The 24,694-nt window shown below is 42.5% G+C and overlaps 1 protein-coding gene across 1 annotated transcript; it reads left to right on the top strand.

The window, feature by feature from the left end:
- Positions 1 to 1,410: 1,410 nt before the first annotated feature.
- On the top strand, positions 1,411 to 17,324 carry LOC118779438 (wiskott-Aldrich syndrome protein-like). The gene is made up of 11 exons (XM_036531557.1): positions 1,411 to 1,625; positions 9,581 to 9,721; positions 9,928 to 10,014; positions 10,617 to 10,713; positions 11,636 to 11,668; positions 12,479 to 12,514; positions 12,961 to 13,168; positions 13,572 to 13,750; positions 13,990 to 14,579; positions 15,640 to 15,751; positions 16,135 to 17,324. The coding sequence occupies exons 1-11, from the start codon at positions 1,521 to 1,523 to the stop codon at positions 16,188 to 16,190; spliced, it is 1,644 nt and encodes a 547-aa protein (XP_036387450.1). The 5' UTR covers positions 1,411 to 1,520; the 3' UTR covers positions 16,191 to 17,324.
- Positions 17,325 to 24,694: the final 7,370 nt, after the last annotated feature.

Genomic DNA, 24,694 nt, shown 5'->3' with positions numbered 1-24,694 from the left:
CTGTGGTCTGTGGCAAAGCAGGTCGCGGCAATGCTACAGACGAGGGCGATGCTCTCGGCAGTAGCGGGGGAAAGGTCGGTGTGAGCGTAGAAACCAGCCAGTCGAGGGGTGCGTTTAACGGGCCCCACCCCTTTGCACCCGGGGAGAGCTTGTTGTTTGATTTCAGAGGCTCCCGTTAGAGTAGGGGTTCAGCAGCCCATCCTGCTGCAAAGACGTAAGGGGCATGCCTCAGATCTCCTTGGAGAGAGCCTGGTGGTCCTTCTCTCCAGGGGTTCTTGCAAATGCCAGCATTTTGATACCTACCCACTACAAGCAACATCCTCATGTACGAACCTGCAGGTGCCATTCACCGCAAGGAGTGATAGCATGCAGTGTCTGCAGTTTAAACAGATGGATCCACTGTTTCGTGTGGTCGGGGAGCTTCCCATCTCCAAGGCAATGCTGAAATATGATTGCCACACACCAATTACATTTTAGCCTTTTCAAATTGCCTTGAGACAGTGTTCTAACAGGTTTTGAATTCACGTAGGAAATGAATTGCTTACAGTGTTGCCAGCAGCGGTCTTGGCTAGAATGTGCATTTTATTGTGTGCCAGCCAGGCAAGCTGTCATAAGAAAAATGCATGCCATGTCAGGTGAAATGCTATGGTTATAATGTGCTCATTGAGGACTGAGCTGTTAGTGGTGCAAGAAGGTTAAGAGCGACCCTATGTACATTTTCACTAGAAATGTTTAAAAACTCTGGTTTCACACGTAATTCATTCACGTCTCTGTAGCTCTGCATGTAGTTAGGGAGTTTCATATATGGGTTGGATTTTGCATGAAAAACTTGAAATGAATTTATATTTCAAGAACTGGAATGGATTTGAATCTTAATGGAATGTTGATAGGGTTAAAAATTCATTACACATGAATTACTCACAAAAAAAAAAACAAGAAACAAAAACAATCGCACTTCTAATTGTTCTACATTTCAGATTTACACGTACTTACAACACAAGTTGCTGCATGTCCAATATTGAACACTTTTATTTAAATTATGCACAACAGTACACGCTCATATCATTCCACCATCTCAGGGACCAGCGGCCATATTGCCTGGCCCCTATTCATCATTGCTTCCATCTAGTTTATTAATGATTATTATTCCTATTCACAGTAGTGAGTGTAATAATGGTCGTAGAAATACAATAAGAGAGACAGACTTTGCAGGAGATCAGAGCTTGTCGACAAAAAAAGAAGAAGTAAACTCAGACCAGCACAGCAGCAAAAAAGAAAACAAGCGTGGCGGTTCATTTCCTGTTTGTGGGCTCAGCGTGCTGAGCTAACATCACATTAAATACGGAAGTGAAATATTCTTTCCTCTACCAGCGTGCTCTCTCTTTCTCTCTTCAGCTCTTTTGGGGAGAATTGAAGCAAAAAAAAAAACCCCAAAACCGTCTTTTTATTTTAAACGACACCAGTTTGTCTGTCGGAGCGGGAGCGGGGAGGGAGCGAGGTTTAGGTTTTAGGGGGACACGATGAGTCGAGGATCGAAGTCCAAGACACAGGAGAACAACCCCAGCTCTCTCCTCAGCTGCCAGGAGAATGAACGTGTCGTTGACCTGCTGGGCCGGAGGTGTGTTGTAAGTGGAGGGCGCTCGGGTGGAAGAATGGGTCTGGGGGGGTTGGGGGGGCTGGTGGGGGCATTTGCCAGGATTACAGAGTATTGTGTCTGCGGTGACAGGTAAATGGAATGATGGGACGCGTGCCAGAGGAGGGACAAACTTAGCCTGGCCTTAACCTCAAGGTCAGGTTCCTCAGGCCATGTTACACAGAGGCAACGGCAAGAGACCTCCATAATGCTGATGCACCTGAGCGCTTTTTGAAAATCCTTTTTGAGATTGGAAAATTGTCGGGGCTACAGTTAAAAATTCAAATCTGTGCTTTGAAATGAAATTTTGGAGAAAACATTCAAAATATTCAGATGTCCTATGTCCAAACAAAACCAGGACAGAGGTTTCAAGAGACGCAGTGCTTCATTGCTATGCAGTCTGTTTTTCTTACTGGAGTAACATTAAAGAGTTCATCTGAAGGGTGAATATTAGAGAAACTGTTCACTGGAAGATGGATTTTGCAAATTTGGAATTACAAATTAAGCAAGGTAGGCAAAAGTATCAGTGTGTGGGGTTTATTCATTATGAATGCTACCACTCATAAAGCTGCTATTGTGCAACCTACTCATGGGATCAACTACAAGTGTGCAGTTAATCTAATATAGGCCATGATATAAATCTGTGAATCAAAGGCAGGGACCAGAAGATCTTGTGGCTGATGGGAATTTTAAAAACTGAAACTGTCATTTGAAATACACAACTCAGTTTATAATGCAGCTAGAGAGATATGTACCATAATGTCATTGAAGGTGTGCAGTGCAAAGATATCAACATTTTTTGTGCTGTAAAGCTGAAGTTCCTTATGTATAGGAGATCTCCATCTACAGAAAACAGCCTTTCCCCAGTCTAAACTAGAACCAGGATCCAAGACCTAAAGCTGTAAAATTCTGTTTATTTCTGCTTTCCTGCAGTCTTTTTCTGTCTGGGGCAGAACTGGAACCACGGAGTGTAGATCTGTGTGACTTAAGCCCCATAATAGCTGGTGCTACGTAACTAGCCACAGTTAATGACAAATCACATAGGCGGACAGCCTATGGGTAAATGTTCAAGAAACAAATAGCTATTAGATTGAAGAAATGTTTGACACTTTGATTAATGTATTGAGCGTTGATTAATGTATTGAGCGCTCAGCAAAATATTTATCTCAATGGTCCTTGTCCTTGTCCAAGTGAGCAAGGAGTTCGAGAACGGGCAATGGGAGCTTGCGAATGGCTACAAAAAAAAAAAAAAACAGCTGCGACTAGAAACACAAATCACAAACTATAAGTTCTCCTGTGTATGCTTCCAGTGCACTTTCCCAACATGTCATGTCGAGATGGCCTTGCATATTGTTTAGAGATTCTCAAGTGTCTGTGATTCATTCAGAGGGCTTGGGTCTCAGTTCAGTATTGTGGTTTTTATGTTGGTCGCTGATATTTCCTTGCATGTCTTTGTGTAGGCCACTCTCCTCTTGTATTGGCCACATGTTGCTTTGCTAAGCCTGGCAATATGTAGCAACAGCAAAGTGGCAGTACCAGTGTCCTAGCGGGTCTGAAGTAGTTGTACTTGTTCAGCCCAACAGCCTACTAAAGCACCCAGCAAGGGTACATCAGAGCTCCACTGGGTGTTGGTTATGGCAGTGGAAAACATGGTCATGGTTCACTAGTCTGATGAACTCTTCCCATTAGGACTGACTCTAGTTGCTACATTTGGGAATATGCCTTGCAGACAAACAGGCAGTGGTGGACTGTGAAACTAGTGGTGAGCTTGTGCACGGAATTCACTTGTGAACATTCCAGAGACACTAATAGCCATTATTCTGGCCAGCGTGTGTTGCAATAGGTGACTTTTCAACAACTATTTTGGAGCACTTCCCTAAGCGGTGGGGCTCTCCGCCGATTCCAATGAATGTGTACTCTGCTTGTGTCCTATGTAATTATGCTTTTCTAGTTGTAGCTGACTTCCCCTGCTGACTCTTATGAAATTGTGATTGCAACATTATCAAAGTGCTGATCTATGTTTTAACTGTGAACTAAAGATGGTAGATGTTAGAGTTTAGACTACAATCTTGTACTTATGTATAGTGTGGTATCTGTAATGCTTCCATTGCTACCAGATGTGATTAACAGAGGAGTGAATATCAGCAGGGTTAGGTAGTAATGACATCATATTATGCAGATGCAATTCAATCTTGGCTTATAAGGTTTCATACTGAAACAGAAAGGCATTTTTAAGTGTTAGAATCAGTGGTGTATGTAGAGTTTGATGAGCCCATGTCTAACTTAATTGAATTCAGTAAAAAGAAGTTCCAGACAACTGAAATGTATTCATTTTAGTTTATTGATAATTATGACATGTTACTAAGTATTTACATTTATTCATTTAGCAGACAGTTTTATCCAAAGCAGCTAACAAGGCCGTTGGCAGATTATAAAGGGTTGCATGAACTGTGAGCCAGGATCACATCTGGCCATAAGACTGAGGTTTCTGTTGTTCCAAGCAGCAATCCTGGAATGGGCAAGCACAAACAGTGAACTCCAAAGAGCAAAAAAAATTATTTATGGTACAATACATTTTTTTCTTCAAATAACAGCCACAGTTGGGGAGATACACTCTGCATTACTGGCTCTCAAACTGCTTGAACTACTGCAACAAAAGTTGTACATTCACAACTGCTAAGCCCCCTACAACAAGACATTTGGTGTAATTGTTAAAAAACAGTTGTGGATTGATAACTTTATAAGCATGAAGCCCAAAGATGCATGCTTATCCAAACAGCAAATATTTTATACATTCATAAAAATATTTTTTGAATGATTAATGCAATGAGAAAAAAACATTCACAATTATGTATATATATGTACATGACATTTTTGTCTTACAGAGGTCATAACCTTAGTTCTAAACAGCTCTAAGCTAAAATTTTGAACAAATGATGTGTTGAAGTTTGCAGATTATGTATTATTATATGTACCAACTTTTGTGCGAATCAGAGAATCATTTTTAATGTATTATCCAGCGAATGGATAAATAATTTCTTTTGATTGGAAAATGTGTGTGGTGGTATGGATAAGATGCGTGTTGCAGGGTTGCTGGGGCTTTACAGCTGAGCGTGTAATAAACAGGCACACATGGGTCTAGTAGTGCCATGTAATTCAAAAACAGGATTTATTACGTACAGCAGACTCTGTTCAAACTGAGCTTTACAGCAAACCAAGGACCCTTACAGGGATTATATGTTTCATGGAAATGACTTAGTCTGAAGGAACAAAAAGCTTGTCTTGAAGTGATGATGTAATATCTTGAGGAGCAACAAGCTACCGTTAGGGAATTCAGTCTCTCGACATGAAGTCATTCCCTCAAGATAGCAATCTGTGTTTTCTAAAAGATATTGGGTTGTTCTCTCAGATGTATTTGTATGTTCTCTGTAGGTTCTGTAGTAGACCTCTGTGGAATGTAAATTCTAGATGGCTCTCCTCCTCTACTCCCCCCCTTTATGGACCCAAAACGATTGTCATGGTTACGATGTAATGAAGGTGACTCAGATGTGCTACTAAACTCTGACATGGTGTGTAATGTAAAGATTTAAAGCTTGGGATCTTTCCGCAATGAAGCACACATGTTAACAGTGCAAGCCAGTACAAAAATGAGAGCTGTCTTATTAATACTGGTGAAATGTAAATGCCTTAGCTTTACTACACAACTCTGCCATCAAACCATTAGTTGGGACTTCTGCACATCTTTACTTGACAAGGCCTCTGAGAAGAGAGACAGGAAGTGCTTTCTTAAGCTCTTCCTGTGTTGCTATAATTGGAGATAGCAGTTGCTCACAGACAAATGAACTGAGGCTCTTTCCTGCTAGTTCGACGTTTCAGTTCACCGGGGTTCCTTGTAGCCACAATCACTTGGTAGAGAAATGTGCATCCATGTGGTTGACAGAATGCCACAGAGCAGGCAGTGAAACCAGTATCATGTGGGGCCAGCAACTGGTCTGATAGTTTAAGTGTGAAGAGTGTTACCTTTGGTTTCACTTTGTCCTTTAGACTACAGCACTGTTATAGCAGTTAACAAGACTCAGAATTGTCTGTCAGTCTTTAAACACCAAATTTGCATTAGAATAAACATTAGTATGACACTGGATCCCTGGATCCAAACAACATTTATCCTAAACATTGATGCCCAATCAATGCCAATGTGACTTTTTCATCCACAAACTCAGCTTGGCGAGTTCAGCAATCTCCAAAGTTGATTTAAAAAGAGGACAGAGGACAGTGTCTATAGCCTTCCTGGCAAGTCCTATTCATTTTACTGAATTGATTCAATTGACTACGTGCATATCCAACAGGTGTCCATTACTTGTGGTGCTATCTCTTCTGCTGACTGGCTCTTTTATCGAGACAGGCAAGGAAATAGGAGCAGGAAGACTTTTCCAGAGTTTTTTCAGAGTTTTGGCACTGGAAACTCACCTACCACCAAGCAACGGCAATTTTTCACAGAGAATTGTATTTTGAAATACATTAAGAAATATCCCACTGATCATGATAGGAGGGGTTTGGGCTGGAACTTCAATGAGTGCTAAGACTGATGTTTGCATATGTGGAGAGGTGTGTCTTAGGGCACTTTCACACCATGTTCAACTGAAAGTGACTCACATTTGGGTCAAAATAATTTGTTCTCAGTTCAGCTCTGCTAAACTTTGTTTCAGATCAGGGAAATAAGATGGTTCTGCTGGTATTTTCTGAGAGGGATAAATACATTCAATTATCATCCAGAGCAACTTATAAGGTTTTTATATATTAACCATTTACACAGCTGGATATTTACCGAGGCAATTGCGGGTAAGTACCTTGCCCAAGGGAACAACAGCAGTGCTCTAGCATGGAACTGAACCAGCAACCTTTTGGTTACAAAAGAGTAACCAAAGGCAGAAACACCTTACCACGGCTGTCCCATAACCTTCTAAGGGTGACAATATCCCATTCTAGCCCATAGCGAGACACTATCCTTTTGGAGACAATTCATGCCCAGCATGTTCAGAAAACAGAGGGAAAAAAGAGACATCACTTCCAAAGTTTGGATTCCTTTTTCAGTGGTTCATTTCCAGTTTTACCTGAACACGTTGGTTTCATGCTGCACAAATTTTTGGTGGTCCCAAAAATCAAAAATATACCCAGTAAATTTCCAAACAGTCTTTTCACTGCTTCAACTCTCATTCTGTTATGATTACATCACTGTCAGAGGTTTCACAATGTAGATCCCAACTACGTATCCAAAACAAACTTCCAAACCAACTGGATGTGGAGATTCTTTCAATGTTTCATTCTCTATTTACGTTGCTGTATAAAATTATACTACATAATTCAACAACAGAGCTTTCTGCACTGATAATATTAAGCACAAAAATACTCAATACAATCACAATAAAAAAATGAACACATTTATTTAAAGAAACCTGTAAAAACCCAGTGTAAAACCCAATAAAATGAAGAAGCTACACAGCTTGTAGCAAGACTAAACATCAAAAGGAAACATACCAGGTCACCTTTTTTAGGGGCAGAGAAAACTAAAAAAGTACAAAAACAATGAGATTCAACCCAGGTGCCTGGCTCCCTAATTAAAGCTGAGCCAATTCCTGTATTTTTAAACCACACTTTTTTGGGTTTATTATAAAATTGGCATTAAAATAATTTGCACGAACATAACAGGTCGTCTTCATTGTGTAGCTTACCGTCATAGCACATAATGAAAAGGGGAACCGAACAGGAAACCGCTCGTTTCAGTCTAGCATCTTTCAGTGAGGCGACATGGGGCAATGAAGCAAGACAAGCCCTTCACCTCTTTCCGCCCCGTTACATCGCCAAATTAAGCTGTCTGTCACCGTTCGCTATGTTGCCAACTGCATTTGTTTTCTCCTGTTAGTCTGTGTTGCTATGTCATTATCCACACCGTCATATTAACCTGTATATTAACTTGTGTTCAGCCATGCTGACAGAAAAAAAAAAAAACATATATATATATATATATATATATATATATACATGTATATATATTATGCTTAATGCATATTTTGTAAGATTGCTATTGTATTTTAAGCAGTACACTAAAACCAGGGACTTAGTAAGTTGTGTAAAGTATGAATATACACACCTGCTAATGTAGCATTGCTGTTGCCATGATTTAAGAAATCAATAATCATACTGGGTCAAACTTGGTATCAAAAATAATGTCTTTTGGGTCTATTATTGTTATTGTTATCCAGTCGTTTCAACGTCATTACAATTCTTGCAGCTGAGAGTACAAAACATTGACAAGCACATTTTGTGCTTGAAGAAAGCTTAGTTGAAGTCTGAAAATTTAACTGAGCATTCAAATATTATGCCCCATGGTCACAGATTTTATGACTCCATAATAATTGTGATCCCCCTAATAGTTCACATATGGAGAAATGAGAAATGTAGCATTCATTTATAATTAAGACGCCTTATTTTTCCCAGGCACTGATCTAAACCAGTGACGTTCTCTATGAAACATCAATCATATTCATAGCTACTCTGAAAGAACAAAAACATGAAAGATACCAGAAGATGGCATGCATCCATGAAACTCAAAATGAAAAAGAAACATATATTAACATTGGGATTTTTTGGTATTTTCCCCTGACAGTTGTGTTGCTTAAGATCATCTTACCAGGCATTTGTGTGGGGGTGCAGGATGAAATTAATGCGGTCCTCTGATACACCTGCTTGCCCATGTGGCTGTTTTTCACATGGTGGGCCCTGCAGTCCCCAGTGGCGCTTATCCCTGGTGGAAAAAAAGCCAGTTTTGTCTGCCACTGTGGGCATTTCCTTCACCTCTAAATGACTGATAGTTTAAGTGGACAAGACCAGGGCTTCAGTGCCATTCCCAGGTTGACCACTGCAGTTGTACCTTTAATTGCTTCGGGTAATATCTAGCTGTTTAATGGATGACACAGAAGAAATGGTAAGCTGTAGACATTGCTGTAGATAAGATGTCTGCTGAGCAAATGTACATTTTTTTGCTTAGTAGATGCTCTTATCACTTTTTTGTTGCTGTCTTGACCCTCTCCAAGCACTCCAGCCACAGTTTCCTGTAGTTTTTTCTCTGAAGATTGTGCTAAATAATGCTGTATGTAAATAGAAAAAAGCAACCTTGAGTGGATTTTATGCATAGCGCAGAAAACCTTCTTGAGGTGAGGCTGAGTGTTTTTTTCCACTGCTGGGGGTTCATTGCGGGGGAAATATGCGTGGTCAATTTCCTTCCTTCACAAGTAAAGCTAGTAACCTGACCAGCTTTCTACTGCTCTTTTAAAGGGGAAGTGATCTTGAAGGGTGAGCAGAGATAGCAGTGGGGAATGCATTATGATGTATATCAACATATAACCAGGGCTCACCATATCCTGTCACTCTGTGCAGACACGGTCCTAAAACTTTGCCGTCATTTGACCCTATGTTTACAATAACTCTGGTAAAGACAAAGTTGCATCAACTGATTCTTAAGGGGTAGTGAATCAATGCAGACATATCAGGAAAAAAACACCCCACTCAAAAGGTCAAATCAAACCATTCACAAATACTATAACTCTGAACTGGCAGCAGTGTGGTATGGTGGTACAGAAAAGAGCTTGTATCCTAAGAGCTGGCAGTTCAATGCACAGGTTTGCCACTACTGTTATATCCTTGGAAGGGTACTTGACCCATATTATCTCAGTAAATATCCAGCAGTATACATGGGTAAAATGTAAGAATGTAACAGCCAGTAACATGTAACTGTTAGCCAAGCTGCTTTGACTAAGATTGTCTGTTAAACCAATACAATGTGCTATATTGAAACATAATGGACAGTGAACAGAACATTCTCCACAGCAGACAATGATTGGCGGTCCCACTCTGAGGGTCTCTGAACAGCTGTCCTGTCTGTCCCTGCAGAGTCTTGCCACCGCCGTGGTCCAGCTGTACATGGCCTTGCCCCACAGCCCCTCTGTCTGGAGCTTGCAGCACACCGGCGTTGTCTGCTTCGTCAAGGACAACCCTCAGCGCTCCTACTTCATCCGCCTCTTTGACATCAAGGTCCCCGGCGCCTCTCCTTCCGCCCTTCAAAGTCATAGAGTGCTTTTGGATTAGTTAGCCAATGAATTGAATTAGCAGACATGTCTCAGATGAAAGGGTGGCACTGACACATTTCTGGAAGCGAGCATTAGAGGGTTCAGGCGCCTGTTGCTTCTGCCTCCTGGTCTGGGTTTGTGACACTGCTTTGTGGCTTGTGTTTCATTCAGGAAAGGAAGCAGATATGGGAGCAGGAGCTGTACAACCAGCTGATGTATTCCTCCCCCACACCATACTTCCATACCTTTCCTGCGGACGTGAGTATATGTTACGCCCCCCCAAACCCACCCCCCCACACCCCCGTTCCAGGTCAAAGGTCAGGCCACGACCAAGGGCAAGTTTCACTTTGCCTGAAGGCTCTTGTCTCTAAAGCTGATCTTTAAAGCTACTTCAGATCCTAAGATTACTGGACTGCATTGTCACGCATCCTTCCTTGCAGCCAATCATTTCTGGCAATGCTGTAATCCTGTGGAGGGTCGCAGTAATCTGGGGCTAAATTTGGTAGACAGAGGACATGGGCATGTACAGATGTATACTAATGCATGCAAACTGACCCACTCATGCACAATCAGGCATGCTTGTATATCCACTCATGCAAACACATGTACCATACATACATTCATGCATGCATACACATACACCCACTCACATGCCCAGGCACACACACACACCCACACATGTACACACAAAATTGTGCATACGCAACCTTGCCCTATGTGGACCGTTAGAGGAAAACATATTTTTCAGTTGAAGTACTAATCAGTATGAATCTCTAACTGCATAATTATTATATAATCTATAACTTCATAAATAATTATATCCAAATGGAGTACAATTGTGTTCTGCGGTTCTGTTGCAGGACTGCCAAGCAGGGCTGAACTTCGCTAGTGAGGAAGAGGCAGAAGTGTTCAGAAACATGGTGGAAGAGAAGATCACCCAAAGAGCTAATCGTCAAGGTCGGTCACGATGACCCGGTTCTGAGTGTGGCACTCAAAGAGCTGCAGGATGAATGCAGTCATCTCTGTTGTGGCAGAAAATGATCAGAGTAGACACACACAGAAACTGATAACTGCGAGGCAGTCATACAGCACGCAGTACAAATGAAATGGTTTAGAACAATGACAGCATAAGCTCAATGAAATTTGACATCCACAGTCTGGACAATACTGGTTGTGTATGCTTAATAATATGCTTAGACATAGCAAGTGCAGTCATGATGGCAAAGTATTCCACAGTACAGGTAGCGGTTGCTGATTGTGGTTAAATGGCTTGATAATTGGAACATTGGGACATTCAGTCTACAGAATATGCAACAACTCTGCAGGACATGTCATAAATTCTTGCAGACTTGTTCACGAAACAATTTCTAGTTGTGAGTTTTGATGACTTTGGTCGTGGTTTAGCCACAGCGTTTTTTTCAACTCATGCAACGGTCACTCGTTGCAGCACTTCATGTTCCACTTTGGTACAAGTTCATTTCGTTGTTATCAAGCATAGTCTACGCTAAGGCAAGGTCTGGCAAGTCTGTGTGACCAGAGTAACATCAGTGTTAAATGTTCTAATAGGTAAATGTTACACACAAACCAATAAACAAAAAAAAAATGTTGCCTGGAACTATTTGGGGATGTCCTATTAGCATTCAGATCTCTCTGAGACAATTAGTTCATTATTGCAAGATCCGGCAGATGTTATCTTTGTACCGAATAATCTGGCACTTTGAGGTGTTGCACACAGAACAAACAATGTGGCCACACACAGGAAGATTCAGCAACCTTTTAACATGACTTTCAAGGTAGTTGTGCAATGGAAACTCATCTCTCTCTCTCCATTTCTCTCTCTCTCTCTCTCTCTCTCTCTTTCTGTGGTTCTCATCTTCAGAGAAAAGGCAACTTCCCCCACCTCCCTCCAATGGTAAGCACATGCAACTTCTGTTTTGTTTCTACCCATTTGTCACTGGGCGCCTTTGGTGCAGCCTTTATAAAACTGGATTTGTTGTATGAGAATTTGTTTCATGCGGGCCTCAGTTGCCTATGAGGCAGCTTGGTACCTCTTTTCTGTTTTTATTCCCCCTGCATCCCACATTCTCATAGGTGGTGGCAGTGTAGCAAAATGCAGGAGCAGGGCTTGTAACTGAGGGGTTGCTGGTTTGATCGCCCCCTCAGGCACTCTTGCTGTACCCTCGAGAATTGAACCCAGAACTGCCTCAGTAAATATCCAGTTGGGTAAATGGATAACATGTAAAAACTGTAACCTATGTAAGTCGCTCTGGCTAAGAGCGTCAGCTAAATGACAATAATATAACATAATGTAGGTGGCTGGTCCCACAATACACATTTCATTAACATACAATATGTTAAGGTTATTCCATAGTGTCAAATTCCACTAAACCACTTACTTTCTAAAATGGTAAACTAGTAAACTAATGGTATTACCTTTAGCTGAATGTGTTGAATATTTAATCCATTTAGTTGAGTAAATTTTCTTGCCTTAATTTTTCATCACACCTTATTTGTATTCTTTGTAATCAGTTCAAGATAGAAGGATTGTTGCATTCTGGGAGTAGAAATAATTTTGCCCTGCAAAGGCTTTCAAACTCCTCTCATTTGGTGACGCTGGCACTTACTTTGCATTGCTCTTCCCGGATGGATAGTGACATAAGAGATAGTGCCGGTCTCCTGTATGAAAGAGGTTTTGTATCTCAGAGCTGTGTTCTCTCTGCAGACAGAGAAGGGCTGCCACCTCTTCCTACACCAAACGGTGAGTCATCCTCACTGATCATTTCCTCCTATTGCGACTGATGGTTTTTCCTAACTACCAGAAGGATCCTGAAAACAGTGTATCCTTTCACAGATCTTTTTGTTATATTTTTAAATGATATTTTCCTTAAATCAATCATTTAAAACAAACTGTTGGAGCAGCTGTTTAAGGTAACTTTGGTTACAGGTTTGTGGCCCGTGGATGCTTAACGCTATGGCCTTTGGGAAAAGATCTACAATATGCACATTATATACTGTAGAAATTGCTCTGGACAAATTAACTTAAAAACTGTGAGCAAATATCCATTTGTTAAATGACATGGGTAGGTTAGACCATCGGTGTGTGAAACAGTGAAGTACATGCATCATACACCTGAAGGCAGTAAGAGTATAGTAAGAATATTTACTGCACGTGTGTTATGTATGGTCATTTGCTCTGTGAATCAGGGCCAGCGTTCCTTTCTGGGGGCCCTTCCACGCCCTCGATGACAACAGTGGAAATCCAGAACCCCGACATCCAGGCGTCTCGCTATCGTTCGATGCCCGCCCCACCGCCCGCCCGCGCCACCAGCAGCAAAGGAAAGAAGGAGAAGAAGAGCAAGAAGAAGGGGTCCAAACTGACCAAGGCTGACATAGGAGCCCCTAGTGGTTTCACGTGAGTACTGCGTGCAGGCAACAAGAAGGCAGTTATTGGAGCAGCATGCTATATAAGTTTCCCTGGACAAGTGCACTTAAAAACTTTCTGACAGATCACATGAAGAATTTACTGAGCCCTTAATCAAGCTGAGGTTCAGGCAAGCATGACATCATAACATTAATACCTTTTTAACACTTTATCACTTGTCACATAATCACTTTTTTGCTTATTATTATGTACTACATGAATACATTTTTAGGTATTCTTTGAAGATTAACTTTTAAGGCACAATGGTCTCGGTCAAAAACGAGGGAATGGCCTTGAGCCGTGAATGGAGCGGAGCCCACTGCAGTGGCAAAGCGCCGTCCCCTGTCTTTACCGTGACACCTCACCAAGCCTCTGCCCTCCCCGCCGCTCTCAGGCACGTGACTCATGTGGGATGGGATCCGAACAACCTGGACCCGGACCTGAAGAAGCTGCTCTCCTGCGCTGGGATCAGCGAGTCCATGCTCACGGACACGGAGACGTCCAAGCTCATCTACGACGTCATCGAGCAGTCCGGCGGAATGGAGGCCGTCAAAGAGGAGATGAGGAGACAGGGTGGGCGCTCAGTCCGGACCTCCATCAGACCCAATACACGTTTCCTCATTCAGTTCAAACACGAAAACCTGTCAACAAGCAGCTTGGTTGTCTATATACTTGACGGACGACCCTCACCTATTGTGGTGGATACAGTACTGTACTGTACTGCATCCATATACTGTACCAGTTGTTGCCAAATTGCCTCTGTGTCAGGCGATCTTAACGAGTGTCTGTCTCCACTTCCTATCCTGTCATAGGCCCAGCGCCGCCTCCCCAACCACCTGGTCGGTCTGGTCCCCTCCCTCCCATTCCTGGTAGTGCGGCCCCTGCACCTCCACCTCCACGCTCAGGGCCCCTCCCCCCCATCCCTGGACAGTCTCAGCGGGGACCACCCTCCCGGAGCCCCGCCCCACCACCAGGCCGAGGTCCCCTCCCACCCCCGCCCCCTGCGGGAAGAAGCCAGCCTACACCCCCTCCACCTCCCTCTGGTTCTGGGGGGTTCCCACCCCCTCCGCCTCCCTCTTTCTCAGGGGGGCCTCCACCACCCCCTCCTCCTGCTGCCTCCTGCCCTCCCCCGCCCCCCAGCCAGCACCGCTCCATGGGCCCGCCTCCTCCTCCTGCCCCAGCTATGGCGATGGGAGGAGGAGGCGGAGGTGGCGGCGGCCCACCGCCTCCCCCTCCTCCTCCTCCTCCTCCTCCTCCTCCTCCTCCATCTCTTCCCCCTGCCCCCTCCGGTGGTGGTCCTCCTCCACCACCATCCCAGTCTGGACCACCCTCACTATCTTCAGGCGGAGGGGGTAGAGGGGCCTTACTAGATCAGATCCGAATGGGGAAGAAGCTAAAAAATGTAAGATTACATTACATTACATTGCATTACATTACATTACAGTCAGTTAGCAGACGCTGTTATCCAGAGCAAGACAAAAAGGTTGGGGTAAGAGCAGAGACAATACTAAATCATAAGTGTCACAATCAAATAGCAGGAGTCATTACATAACATGCTACTTTCTATTAAATGCCATGGTAGGTGCAAAAGAAAGTTTGAGGACAGGGAGAACATGTTTGAGGGCATAGAATACGTGCTCAGTCTGCGGGGTTCAATGAAACAAGATGCTGTTTGAACAGATGAGTTTTCAGTCTGTGGAAAAAGATGGTCAGTCCTCTGGCAGTTCTGATTGTTGTGGGGAGCTCAGTCCACCACTGGGTGGTCAGAGTAGAGAATAGACATGACTGAGCAGAGGGAACGTGAAAGCAAGGCAACAAGAGGTTTGCGGTGTGGAGTAGACTGGCAGGAGCGTATGGTTTGATGAAAGAAGGTCTAGTTCTTGCTGTTCCATAGGGTAGGACCACGGATTTGTATATTATTCTGGCCACAAGTTGTAACCAGTAGAGAGGGATGAGGAGTGGCAAGGAGAGAGTTGCAGGTGTCTAGTCAGGACAGCACAACTGCCTGGACGAAGAGCCGGGCAGCAAATGCAGTGAGAAATATTCAGATTTTGTGGATATTGTAGGGAAAGAATCGACTGCTCCAGATGATATTTTCAGTTAAGGACCTCTTGTTATCCAAAACTAGACTGAAATACTTGGCAGTCTTGGATACCACTATCTTATCAAAGTTTAATGGAGAGATTCTTAAGGGTGGTGGATGAGGCCTTGCTTACATCACAGTGAAAGACTTTGATTAAGAATCACACTCAAAAATTTATTGACTTGTTTGAGAGAGAAAAAAAAATGGAAGAAAGAAAGCTCTCAAGACCTACAGGTCAAGAAAAACAAAATTCAGCACTTCAGACACTTGCTCATCTTTTGGCATCCATGACCAGAAAGCACAGTGGATAAAATGCAAGGAGACATACAGATTCGGTGCCGTTTGATGATGTCACTCACGCCATCACTGTGTGTACCAGGTCACGGAGAGCGCTGACCTTCCCCCGCCTGACCCGGGCCAATCCAGCGAGGGCATCGTGGGAGCACTCATGATGGTCATGCAGAAGAGGAGTAAAGTCATCCACTCCTCTGGTAACATTCCTCCTCTCCCCCTTTCTCTTCACGTCTTTTTTTTAATAGGACTAAAGGCAGTCACACACTCCATTTTTATTTATTATTGTTAGTTTTCTGAAAGTTGTTCTCACAGGACCTTCCACTTAAAGCTCAGTAAAATAAAAAAGGAACTGTTCGCAGGTGTCAGTGCATAAGAGTATTTAATAGGAAGGCAGTCAGATACCTGCAGGTTGATGACAAAAAAGCAACGATAACATAAATCACCCAAGACCATGTCAGAAACACACACTTCTTATTTTCAGAGAGGGTGTCGGTTTAAATGAGTGCCACCAGGTTGCAAGTAAAACTGACTACACCTGTAATGCTGGAAATATCTGATTTCATTTTCTCTGCCTTTTCAGATGAGGGAGAAGATGATGTAGCGGATGATGATGAAGACGATGAATGGGATGACTGATAATGCTCTTCTTTTTCTTTTTCTTTTTTTTTTTTTAAAAGCTTGGACCGAATTTGGTCCAGCTCATCTTTCTACGTCCTCGTGTCCTCCTCCTCGTTAGAATGGAAGGTCGTATAGGGTGGGCAGTTTTGTTGTCATGGCAAGTCAGCACAGAGATGCTGTAGTCTACACTGGACAACTACAGCCAGTCAGCGTCTGTCCCTACTCACTTCTGTGCTGGCCGCTGTGTAAAATCTACCATCAAAGAACTAAAAATGTTTAAAATAATAACCCAGCACTTAACAGTAAGTGCTGTGTCAAAAGTTGAAAGGTCAAAAAAATATAATAAAATTTAAGTGCTTTTCAATATAGTGATTAAGAGGCTGTATAGGACCAAATTATTATACAAATCATGTTTAAATATACTGGGTGTCCTATTTTAAAAGGGGTGACTGTCAAAGTGGCTCAGTTTCTTCCCTTGGCAGGAATAAAGGCACAAGTACAGGATCTTAATTCAGGCAAGCAGACTTGGGTGATCAGGTGAGCGTAAGTGCTCAGGTCCTGTGTTCCTTTGAAATTAACGGGAGATCTTGTGAATGTTGCCTGAATTGGGTATGCTGGTATGCTGTGTTCAAAAGGAAGTGTACATTAATTGTTCTGTTGTTCTTGTTTCTGTTGTGATGTATATAATGTATATACATACCACAATAGTCTTATAGCTTGAACTGCTTAAGAGCAATGGCCAAATAAATAGATAACATTAAATTAGGTGAGATTTAATATCATAAAACATTAAATGCAGGATGGTTGGTCTCCTTGCACATACCCAGCCACCTTGCTTCATTATTTCTCCCTAGTTATGTTCTTAAGTAGACTTAATCACCTAAACTGCTTATTTGAATATATTAGTTCCTTATTATTGAAACCTTTTTCCTCCTTAAGTACATGAAACAGGCATTGGGACAACTTTTGAATATAGGACCCTGTGTCTGTGTACTGTAATATCACTCCTTGAGTCACAGATTTAGGACACCGTTTGTGTCCTTCAATGGTCCCTTCTACTGTCTGCAGTGTTACGTGCTTGAACTGTACTTTTAAGAAATTAATGCCACTCAGCAATTAATTTGAACCTTGAGTGAAGCTGTGAACTTAATAAACCGCATTTTGCCTTGTTTGAGATATATTTTGTTGGTATCTGGTTGCTTTTCTTCCATGGGTGGCTACAAACAACAGCATTAGTGACTGCGATGAAAAGATTTGTAAGATACTGTAAAAGAATGTTTAATGTTAGCATATGTTCTCTGAGACATAATACAGTATAAGTACTGTTAGTATACTAAAAAAAGCATATGCTTTTAGGGACCATTTCAAATTAAAAATATTGTCATGTAATGCTGAGAATGTCCCCAAACCTTCATGCATTTCATATATAAATATATTCAAAAAAGAGTGTGAATGTATTTAGACATAAAAAAATCAATCCACCAATTCACCACAGATTATGTGGTGTATTTCTGCATAGCACTACTTACAATCGGCTATCCTGAATACTAAGATGTGCAGCTGACGTTGAATTCTAAGAGGTGTGGGTGAGGTTGAGTTTCAGAAGGTGCAGTTAAGTGCTAAGAGGCATAGCTGAGGCTGAGGTCTAATCTTCTTATCGTGTCCAGCAGCAAAGTAATCTATATAAAGTCCATCAATAACTTCATGCAGTTCTTCCCAACATCATTATATTCTGCTACGTCAGTCATGTGGCAAGGTGAGGCCAGCAAAGGGCATGTTAGGAGATGGTCCATGGTTTGTTGGTCTGTCCCACATTCACAGCTGGTGTCTCCATTTAAGTGACCCCATTTTTCTCTGCTGACCTTACATCTTCCGGTGCATGACCTCAGGCGATTAAGACACCTCTACTCTCTCCATGAAGCATCAGCTCCTGGTGGTAGATTTTCACTGGCTGGTAGCTCCATAGAGACGTTTGGGGCCAGGCCCTGGAGTCTCTCCTGTCACATAATTGTGCGCATAGTGCTAGCTGTGATGGGATCTGCCGGCAGCACATGGTGGAGGACGGCCTTCCTTGATGCAAGCCTTTGTTCTGCTGGTTGGTGGCTGAAGGGGGGTGTCTGTGGTCGCTGGCTTGGCAGGATCTCTCTCTTCTGCTTGCAGGGGCTCTCCTCACATCTGAAGGTGCAATACCTGCCAGGATGTAAAGACAGTCCATGTTGGTGGGTCTAAGGCACCCGGTGATCATTCTGCAAGTACGGTTGAGGGCAGAGTCAAGCTTGGAGGCATGTGCTGATCTCTCCCATACTGGACAGACATACTCTGCAGTAGAGTAGCAAAGGGCTAGTGCAGTAGTCCTCAGTGTCTGAGGATGAGCACCGCATGTAGTAGAAGTCAGTTTGCTGATGATGTTATTTAGACTTGGTTTTCTCAATGTGCATCTTGAAGGACAGAGTTCTATCCAGGGTGACACCGAGATACACAGGGAACTCACAGGACTCAAAGGAACTCCATTCCAGCTCACTTTCAACTGCCGTTTAGCCTCACGGTTCCTTAGGTGAAATTAAGGCAATCACGCGGGCTTTCTTCCAGATTTTAGGGGAATTCTTTGTTGACAGGCAGTGGTTGAAAAGTTCTAGAGGCCATTTCCTTTGCCTCTGGGCCAAGATGTTTGATTTCCTCAGTTTTCTCAGGTCTTGTCTAGACCCATGGCTTTCCCTGGTGTTAAGCTGGCTATTCCAGCTTCCAGCTCCTCCATGGCAAAGGGCTTTGTGAAACCAGGGTCATCAGGGTACTTCTCTCTGTCAGGTTTTGTCTTTCCCTTCTGCCCTTTTTGCTTCTTTCCACAATTGGCATTTTGAAGCACTTTATTGGCACCTTGGTTGGCTGTCACTGTGGGTTGTTGAGGTTCTGTTGTAGGGTCACCACGGAGCTTTCTATTCCATGCCTTATTGCTGTTTCTAGATATGTCAGTTGTCACAACTAGATTAACCCAGGTCTTCTGCTGCTCTTGAGGTCTAATAGATGCAACTGAGGTTGAATCAGAAGAGGCACTGTTGAGGTTGACTACTAAGAAGTGTGGTTGCGGCTGAGTGCTAAGAAGTGTGGTTGAGGTTGAGCACTAAGACGTGTGGTTGAGGTTGACTACTAAGAGGTGAAGCTGAGGCTGTGTGCTAATAGCTACTGTTGACTTCCATGTGGAGAATTCCATGTGACTCTCCCATGGAGTCACATGTGGAGGATTCTTGGTCTTAACTGAGGTGACATCACATGTTGGTCCACAGGAGCAGCAGCAATCCAAGCAGCAATTAATGAGTGATCATATGAAGTGAGATTCGAGGTGAAATTAGACTGAATGCCTTGGATCTAAGCATTCAGCATTGAGGGAACTGACTTCCATAAAATGAATGGTCTATCCCAGGGATCTGGCTAGGGGCCATTCTCTGGCTATCTACCATTTTAATAAGATTAAATTAGGGATATACTGTATATAATATACCGTGCTATATATCATAACAAAATACACATATTGGTCTAGTATTGATGAGAAAAATAAACAACACAACAAACCATTTTCCCCAAGGTTATGATACATATTTATTATTTCTATACAAACTTCAATAACAATAATGTAATAATTACAAACAACCTTACTCTTATAAGCTAGCACAAGTAAAACTAGGAGATCTGGGAGAAGGAGGAGGGAGGGGGCGGGGACAGACAGACACACTTTACACAACTCATTCAGTCCACTGACAAAGACACTGGTAAACTACAGCAAGACAAAGAGTGCTTACACACGGGTCTTATTCCAGGAGGTTCTGTGCCTTTTTCTTTCGGCTACACTGAAATTTTCAGCAATGGACAGATATCTTGCTTTGCAAAAAAAGAAAGTGCAGTAAATGTGATGGCTCTAGCAGATACAGGAGAAGATCCTGCAGAGTGGATTGGCCACCACTTCTGAGATTGGACAGTAAGCTCTGATTCTTATCACAAGAGAGGGGGGCATCTGGACTACCAGGATATTTATGATAATTTACAACCATGAGGCATCCAATTGTCCCCATATGGCCTTTTGTTTGTGTCATCCAAAGGGAACCAGGGGCCTCCCAGTGAATAATGGCAGATGTGTCCTCTTACTGTTATAATTCAGTCTAGTTTATGGTTGTTTAGCAGACTGCTAATCCAGAGTGACTTCTAAAAACTCACACTATTGTTTTATACAGCTGGATATTTTACTGAGGCAATTCTGGTCTCTTGCCCATGGGTACAACAGCAGTGCCTCACTAGGGACTCTAACCGGTAACTCTGGGCTACAGGCGGTGCTCCTTACTGCCTTACTGGCAGTAAACCTTTGACAATATGCACAAAGTCCTTTACAAGGGTATTTGATAAAGGACAGATGCACCCAATAACCCACTTCCCCTGGGTTTATGTTAACAGAAGAAACCTTTAGAATGCCCACAAAACAACAGATCCTTGTCATGACATATTTGAATACAGTAAAAGAAAAACAACTTCTCAAAAGGGATGTGGTAAAAATGAATTTGATTCAAATTTGGAATTCTTGGTTTGATGGAAATAATATTCCACAGTGAGGGCTGAAACAGGTAGACACCCTTGGATATGTTTTTGCCGTCTTGTCTCACCAAATATTGAGTGAAAACCAATAAAAGCTGTTTGACCTAAAAAGTACATTTTGTTACTCAAACTTGGTTGTAGAGTCCCCTCTACATAATTTTGAAAATCTTTTTCCCAAATTGGGAAATTGACCACTGTAACTGAAGATTTGGAGGATGTCACTTCTATATACTTTGAAATTAAACGGAACACACAAACGCAGTACACAGCAATTCTACCATTTCTACTGTCGGCTGGAATGCTCAGACGGGCACCAGTAACAAAATGGTCCAAACCATAAAAATGTGCACCTAGTCTAACAGTGGAAAGAAAACCAATACAACATATTCACTTAAAACAAAAAAGCATGAACATTTCATCACTGATGTCACTAATCACCAACGGTTACTGTTGGAGACAACAGCACTGCAAGCCATGCATGCATGCATCGCCGTGTCTTTCCAAAAAGGTCTACCTCTCAGGTCACAAGGCACATTCCATGCAACGACACAAAGTACAGCAACCTCCTGTCCCCGCTCTCCCCAAAACACCACCACCAAAAAGTAGGTAACTTACAGGAATATGTACATCCTCAAAATAAATACGCGAAACAGGATGGGGAGGAAAGAGTAGAGGGCTTGCGGAAAGGTTCAAACACAGAGCTTATATGGGGTGAAACCACACGTCTGGTCTTAATAACACCGACACGCTGGCAGTCAAAAAGAATTACCCAACACGAGAAGGATTACCTGATCTATGCAACCAAATCTGATTTGAAGCCTTTCCTGAGATTAGTGTAGGCAGATATGTGCTGGAGGCAGGGGTTAATGGCAGGGTAATGTCACTTGGCACTGTGCTGGCAGTGTCAAAGATAGGCTAGAGGAAGAGGGAACTGAGGTCACGGGTCAGCCATGACAGTAAATCACATTGAAAGTCTTTGGGACACTGGGCAGAACACTGGGATCTGACAAGAGCCTTTCCTGTGAAAACCACACAGAATGTGCTCATTAGTAGATATTAAAATAAAGATTAGTCACATGGTGTATATGGTATCATGAATGGCATCATGAACACCTTTTCCATGACTAAAGAGTTAACTTTTAGAAGAGCAATTCTTTTTAACTGCTAGGGTACACAGGTATATGGACATGCACCATCTACACCAAGCAGTATAGTTAGAACAACGACCCTTGAATTAAAGAGCAACACAACATACTACAGGTTACTGCTTACAAACACCACCCTGATGCTGTAGCTAGTTAAAAAAAACTCCACTCCAGTTAAAAAGAAATACAATTAAACTTATTTTAAATCTACTCATATTACAGATCAAACCTGGTGTTGTACTGTAACACTGATCTGAGTGAGAAATTGATTAGTAGAAATTGGACAGCTAACTATGTGAGCCAACATTGGATTGTTTCTTTCTCCTGATGATATTAATGTAAAGTAAGAAAAATAAAAAACAGGTTGAGGGGGCGACACACAGTAAACACACATATCCATGCAGGCACACACAAAAAGGTCCATTTAAAATTCATTTTCATTGGTTCTTTTGAAAGACCAGCAACTGGCTGGTGTGCCAACCAGACTGAACTAAATGGTGCGAAACTACTTGGCAAACATACATAGGTACAGCTCCAGTTGGCTTTCAACAACTTTTAACAGAAAACTGTTGGGTCACCATTTTCCACGTTCACATTTTTGAAAAGTGTTAATGCAGACCCACCTTTTTATTTAATCTATTTTTTTTCTTGCAAAGCATTCTAATTTTAGTGTATGGGATCATTTTTGGTCCAAAATATTAAAAAGTCATATGATGTAGATCAGTGCACCTCTTAGCTCATTAAATCAAAGTCTGTAAGACGTTTCATATTGGGAACTCTACTACAAAATTCGCACCGGTATGGTATGCTGTATATACATTCAAATGACCTATATTAGGAAAGAGATCATTCTAGCTTAGTACAGGTGTACACTGTGAATGGACAAAAGGCTTAACGAGTCACGAATCCTTTCCAAGGTCCAAACAATGGATGTGGTAATACTGGATCACTTTGGTCCTTTCCAGTCTTTTGATACATTTGGTCTTGTTCACCAGAAGCAATGTTACTCCAACATATCTGTTTACTTGAAACATGGCCCTTTGGGTAATACATGCTGTCGCACAATCTTGGAGAATTCCAAGGTGCCACACTAACCCTAATCTTAAACAGTATTCAGAAATCTTGCACTGTGCGTTGCCTCAGATCAAAGCTAAATACATTGTGAAAAATATCAGGATGCATTAGGAGGGAAAAAGGTGGTCCAGAATTGACAGAGGGCAAACACCATATGCAGTGGCAACAACTTTTTAGTTCCCTTTCGTTTCCCGTTCCCCAATATCTTTCACTAGTGCAACACTTTCTCAATTCTTTAGGTGAATACTACTGACATTGATCTGCCAGTTCGTCTGATCCAGACCCAACACCTCTAATAAAATACCACAATCCTGACACCAAAACAAACCGAAGTTACTGCTACAGTCAGAGACAGGTAAAGACACCATAATCAATCAATCACTCACTCATGGAGCAGCTGCGTGCTCTCTCTCTCTCTCGTGGTCGAATCTCAAGGAAATAACAGTTAGAAAAGTCTCATTAGTGACAGTGACTTCGCTATACTATCATGAGCAGAGCTGAGATTAGAGTGATCACCGAGCAAGGGTGGAATACCTTAACCATGCATAATTACTCCTACAGTGCTTAAATTGGTCTGAATCAATCCGTCAATCAACACAACGACAGCATGCTAACTGTGACAACTCTACCTAATAATTTACAGTATATGCTCTTACGCACCAGTAGTAAGTCACCACAAATCTATGCACGCCGACTTGAACATACCTGAGGTACTACTGCAAAAAACAGTCATTCGGAGGTGGGAGTCCACGGTAACGAAAACCATACGGGAAAATAAATACATCTGGCATACAGTATGTCCACAATTTCAAAAGGTGAATTCAGATTGCACGTTAGGTCATGAAAATGATACAAATGCAGGGCATACATTTATTAAACATATGGTGCATGCATATATTAGAATGTTTTCTACGACGCAGTCTAATTTAGTGAGACTGTGGATTGAATCCTGACAAAGGTGGGACAGCACGCTCAATCATATTGGTAAATTGACCACAGCAATGCCTGCAGAGGGACGTGGAGGTGGTGTTTTTGTTTTGCAGGAGCCTTTGCATGTGCTGGTGCCTTGCAGCCAGTACTTTTCAGGAGGTGTGCTACCGCTGACCTGCCTTAGCCGGTTTAATGTGAGCCAATACAGTGGTTTGCCTGTTACCCGACAGTCTTACCTAAGTGCTGCTGACCCCAGTTCACCTTTAGAGTTGAATTTTTGTAGTAACACCCAACCCTGCCTGTATTTTTAAAAAATGAATGAGATGTCTTGCTGAATTAGTGCCTTTACTTGCTGACCTGCAATGGAAGGAGAAGTCCTTATATTTCTACTTTCTTAAAGACACCATAGTAATTAGGCTACAATGTAAGATGCTGATCACATGCAGATCTAATCTGCAGCCTGTGAGGGAAAGGGTCATCTAGGGTGAACTATGGATACCTGAGGCCCTGCTAGCTCCATATCAAGATGCAAACATTAGGGGACTTTCTGACTGGGGTCATTTGCGCAAGACCTAACTGACTTGACTACTGCTGCATGCCAGGTTGGCCAAGAAATTGCCACCCTGCGTCCGTTACCTGTGGAAACATCTCCACAGGTGCAGCTGTACCACAGCTAAAGCAGGTCAGAGGGAACGCTATGGATATTTTCGTGGCCAAGTCGTGGCCAAATAGGAACTTTTGCTCCATCTTTGTCGGGTTGTATCCATGGTCTCCTTGGGGGGGTGAGTCCGGGGC

Source organism: Megalops cyprinoides, chromosome 6, assembly GCF_013368585.1.
Source record: "Megalops cyprinoides isolate fMegCyp1 chromosome 6, fMegCyp1.pri, whole genome shotgun sequence".
NCBI classification, from domain to species: domain Eukaryota; kingdom Metazoa; phylum Chordata; class Actinopteri; order Elopiformes; family Megalopidae; genus Megalops; species Megalops cyprinoides.
This window is presented reverse-complemented; position numbering and strand designations above follow the sequence as displayed.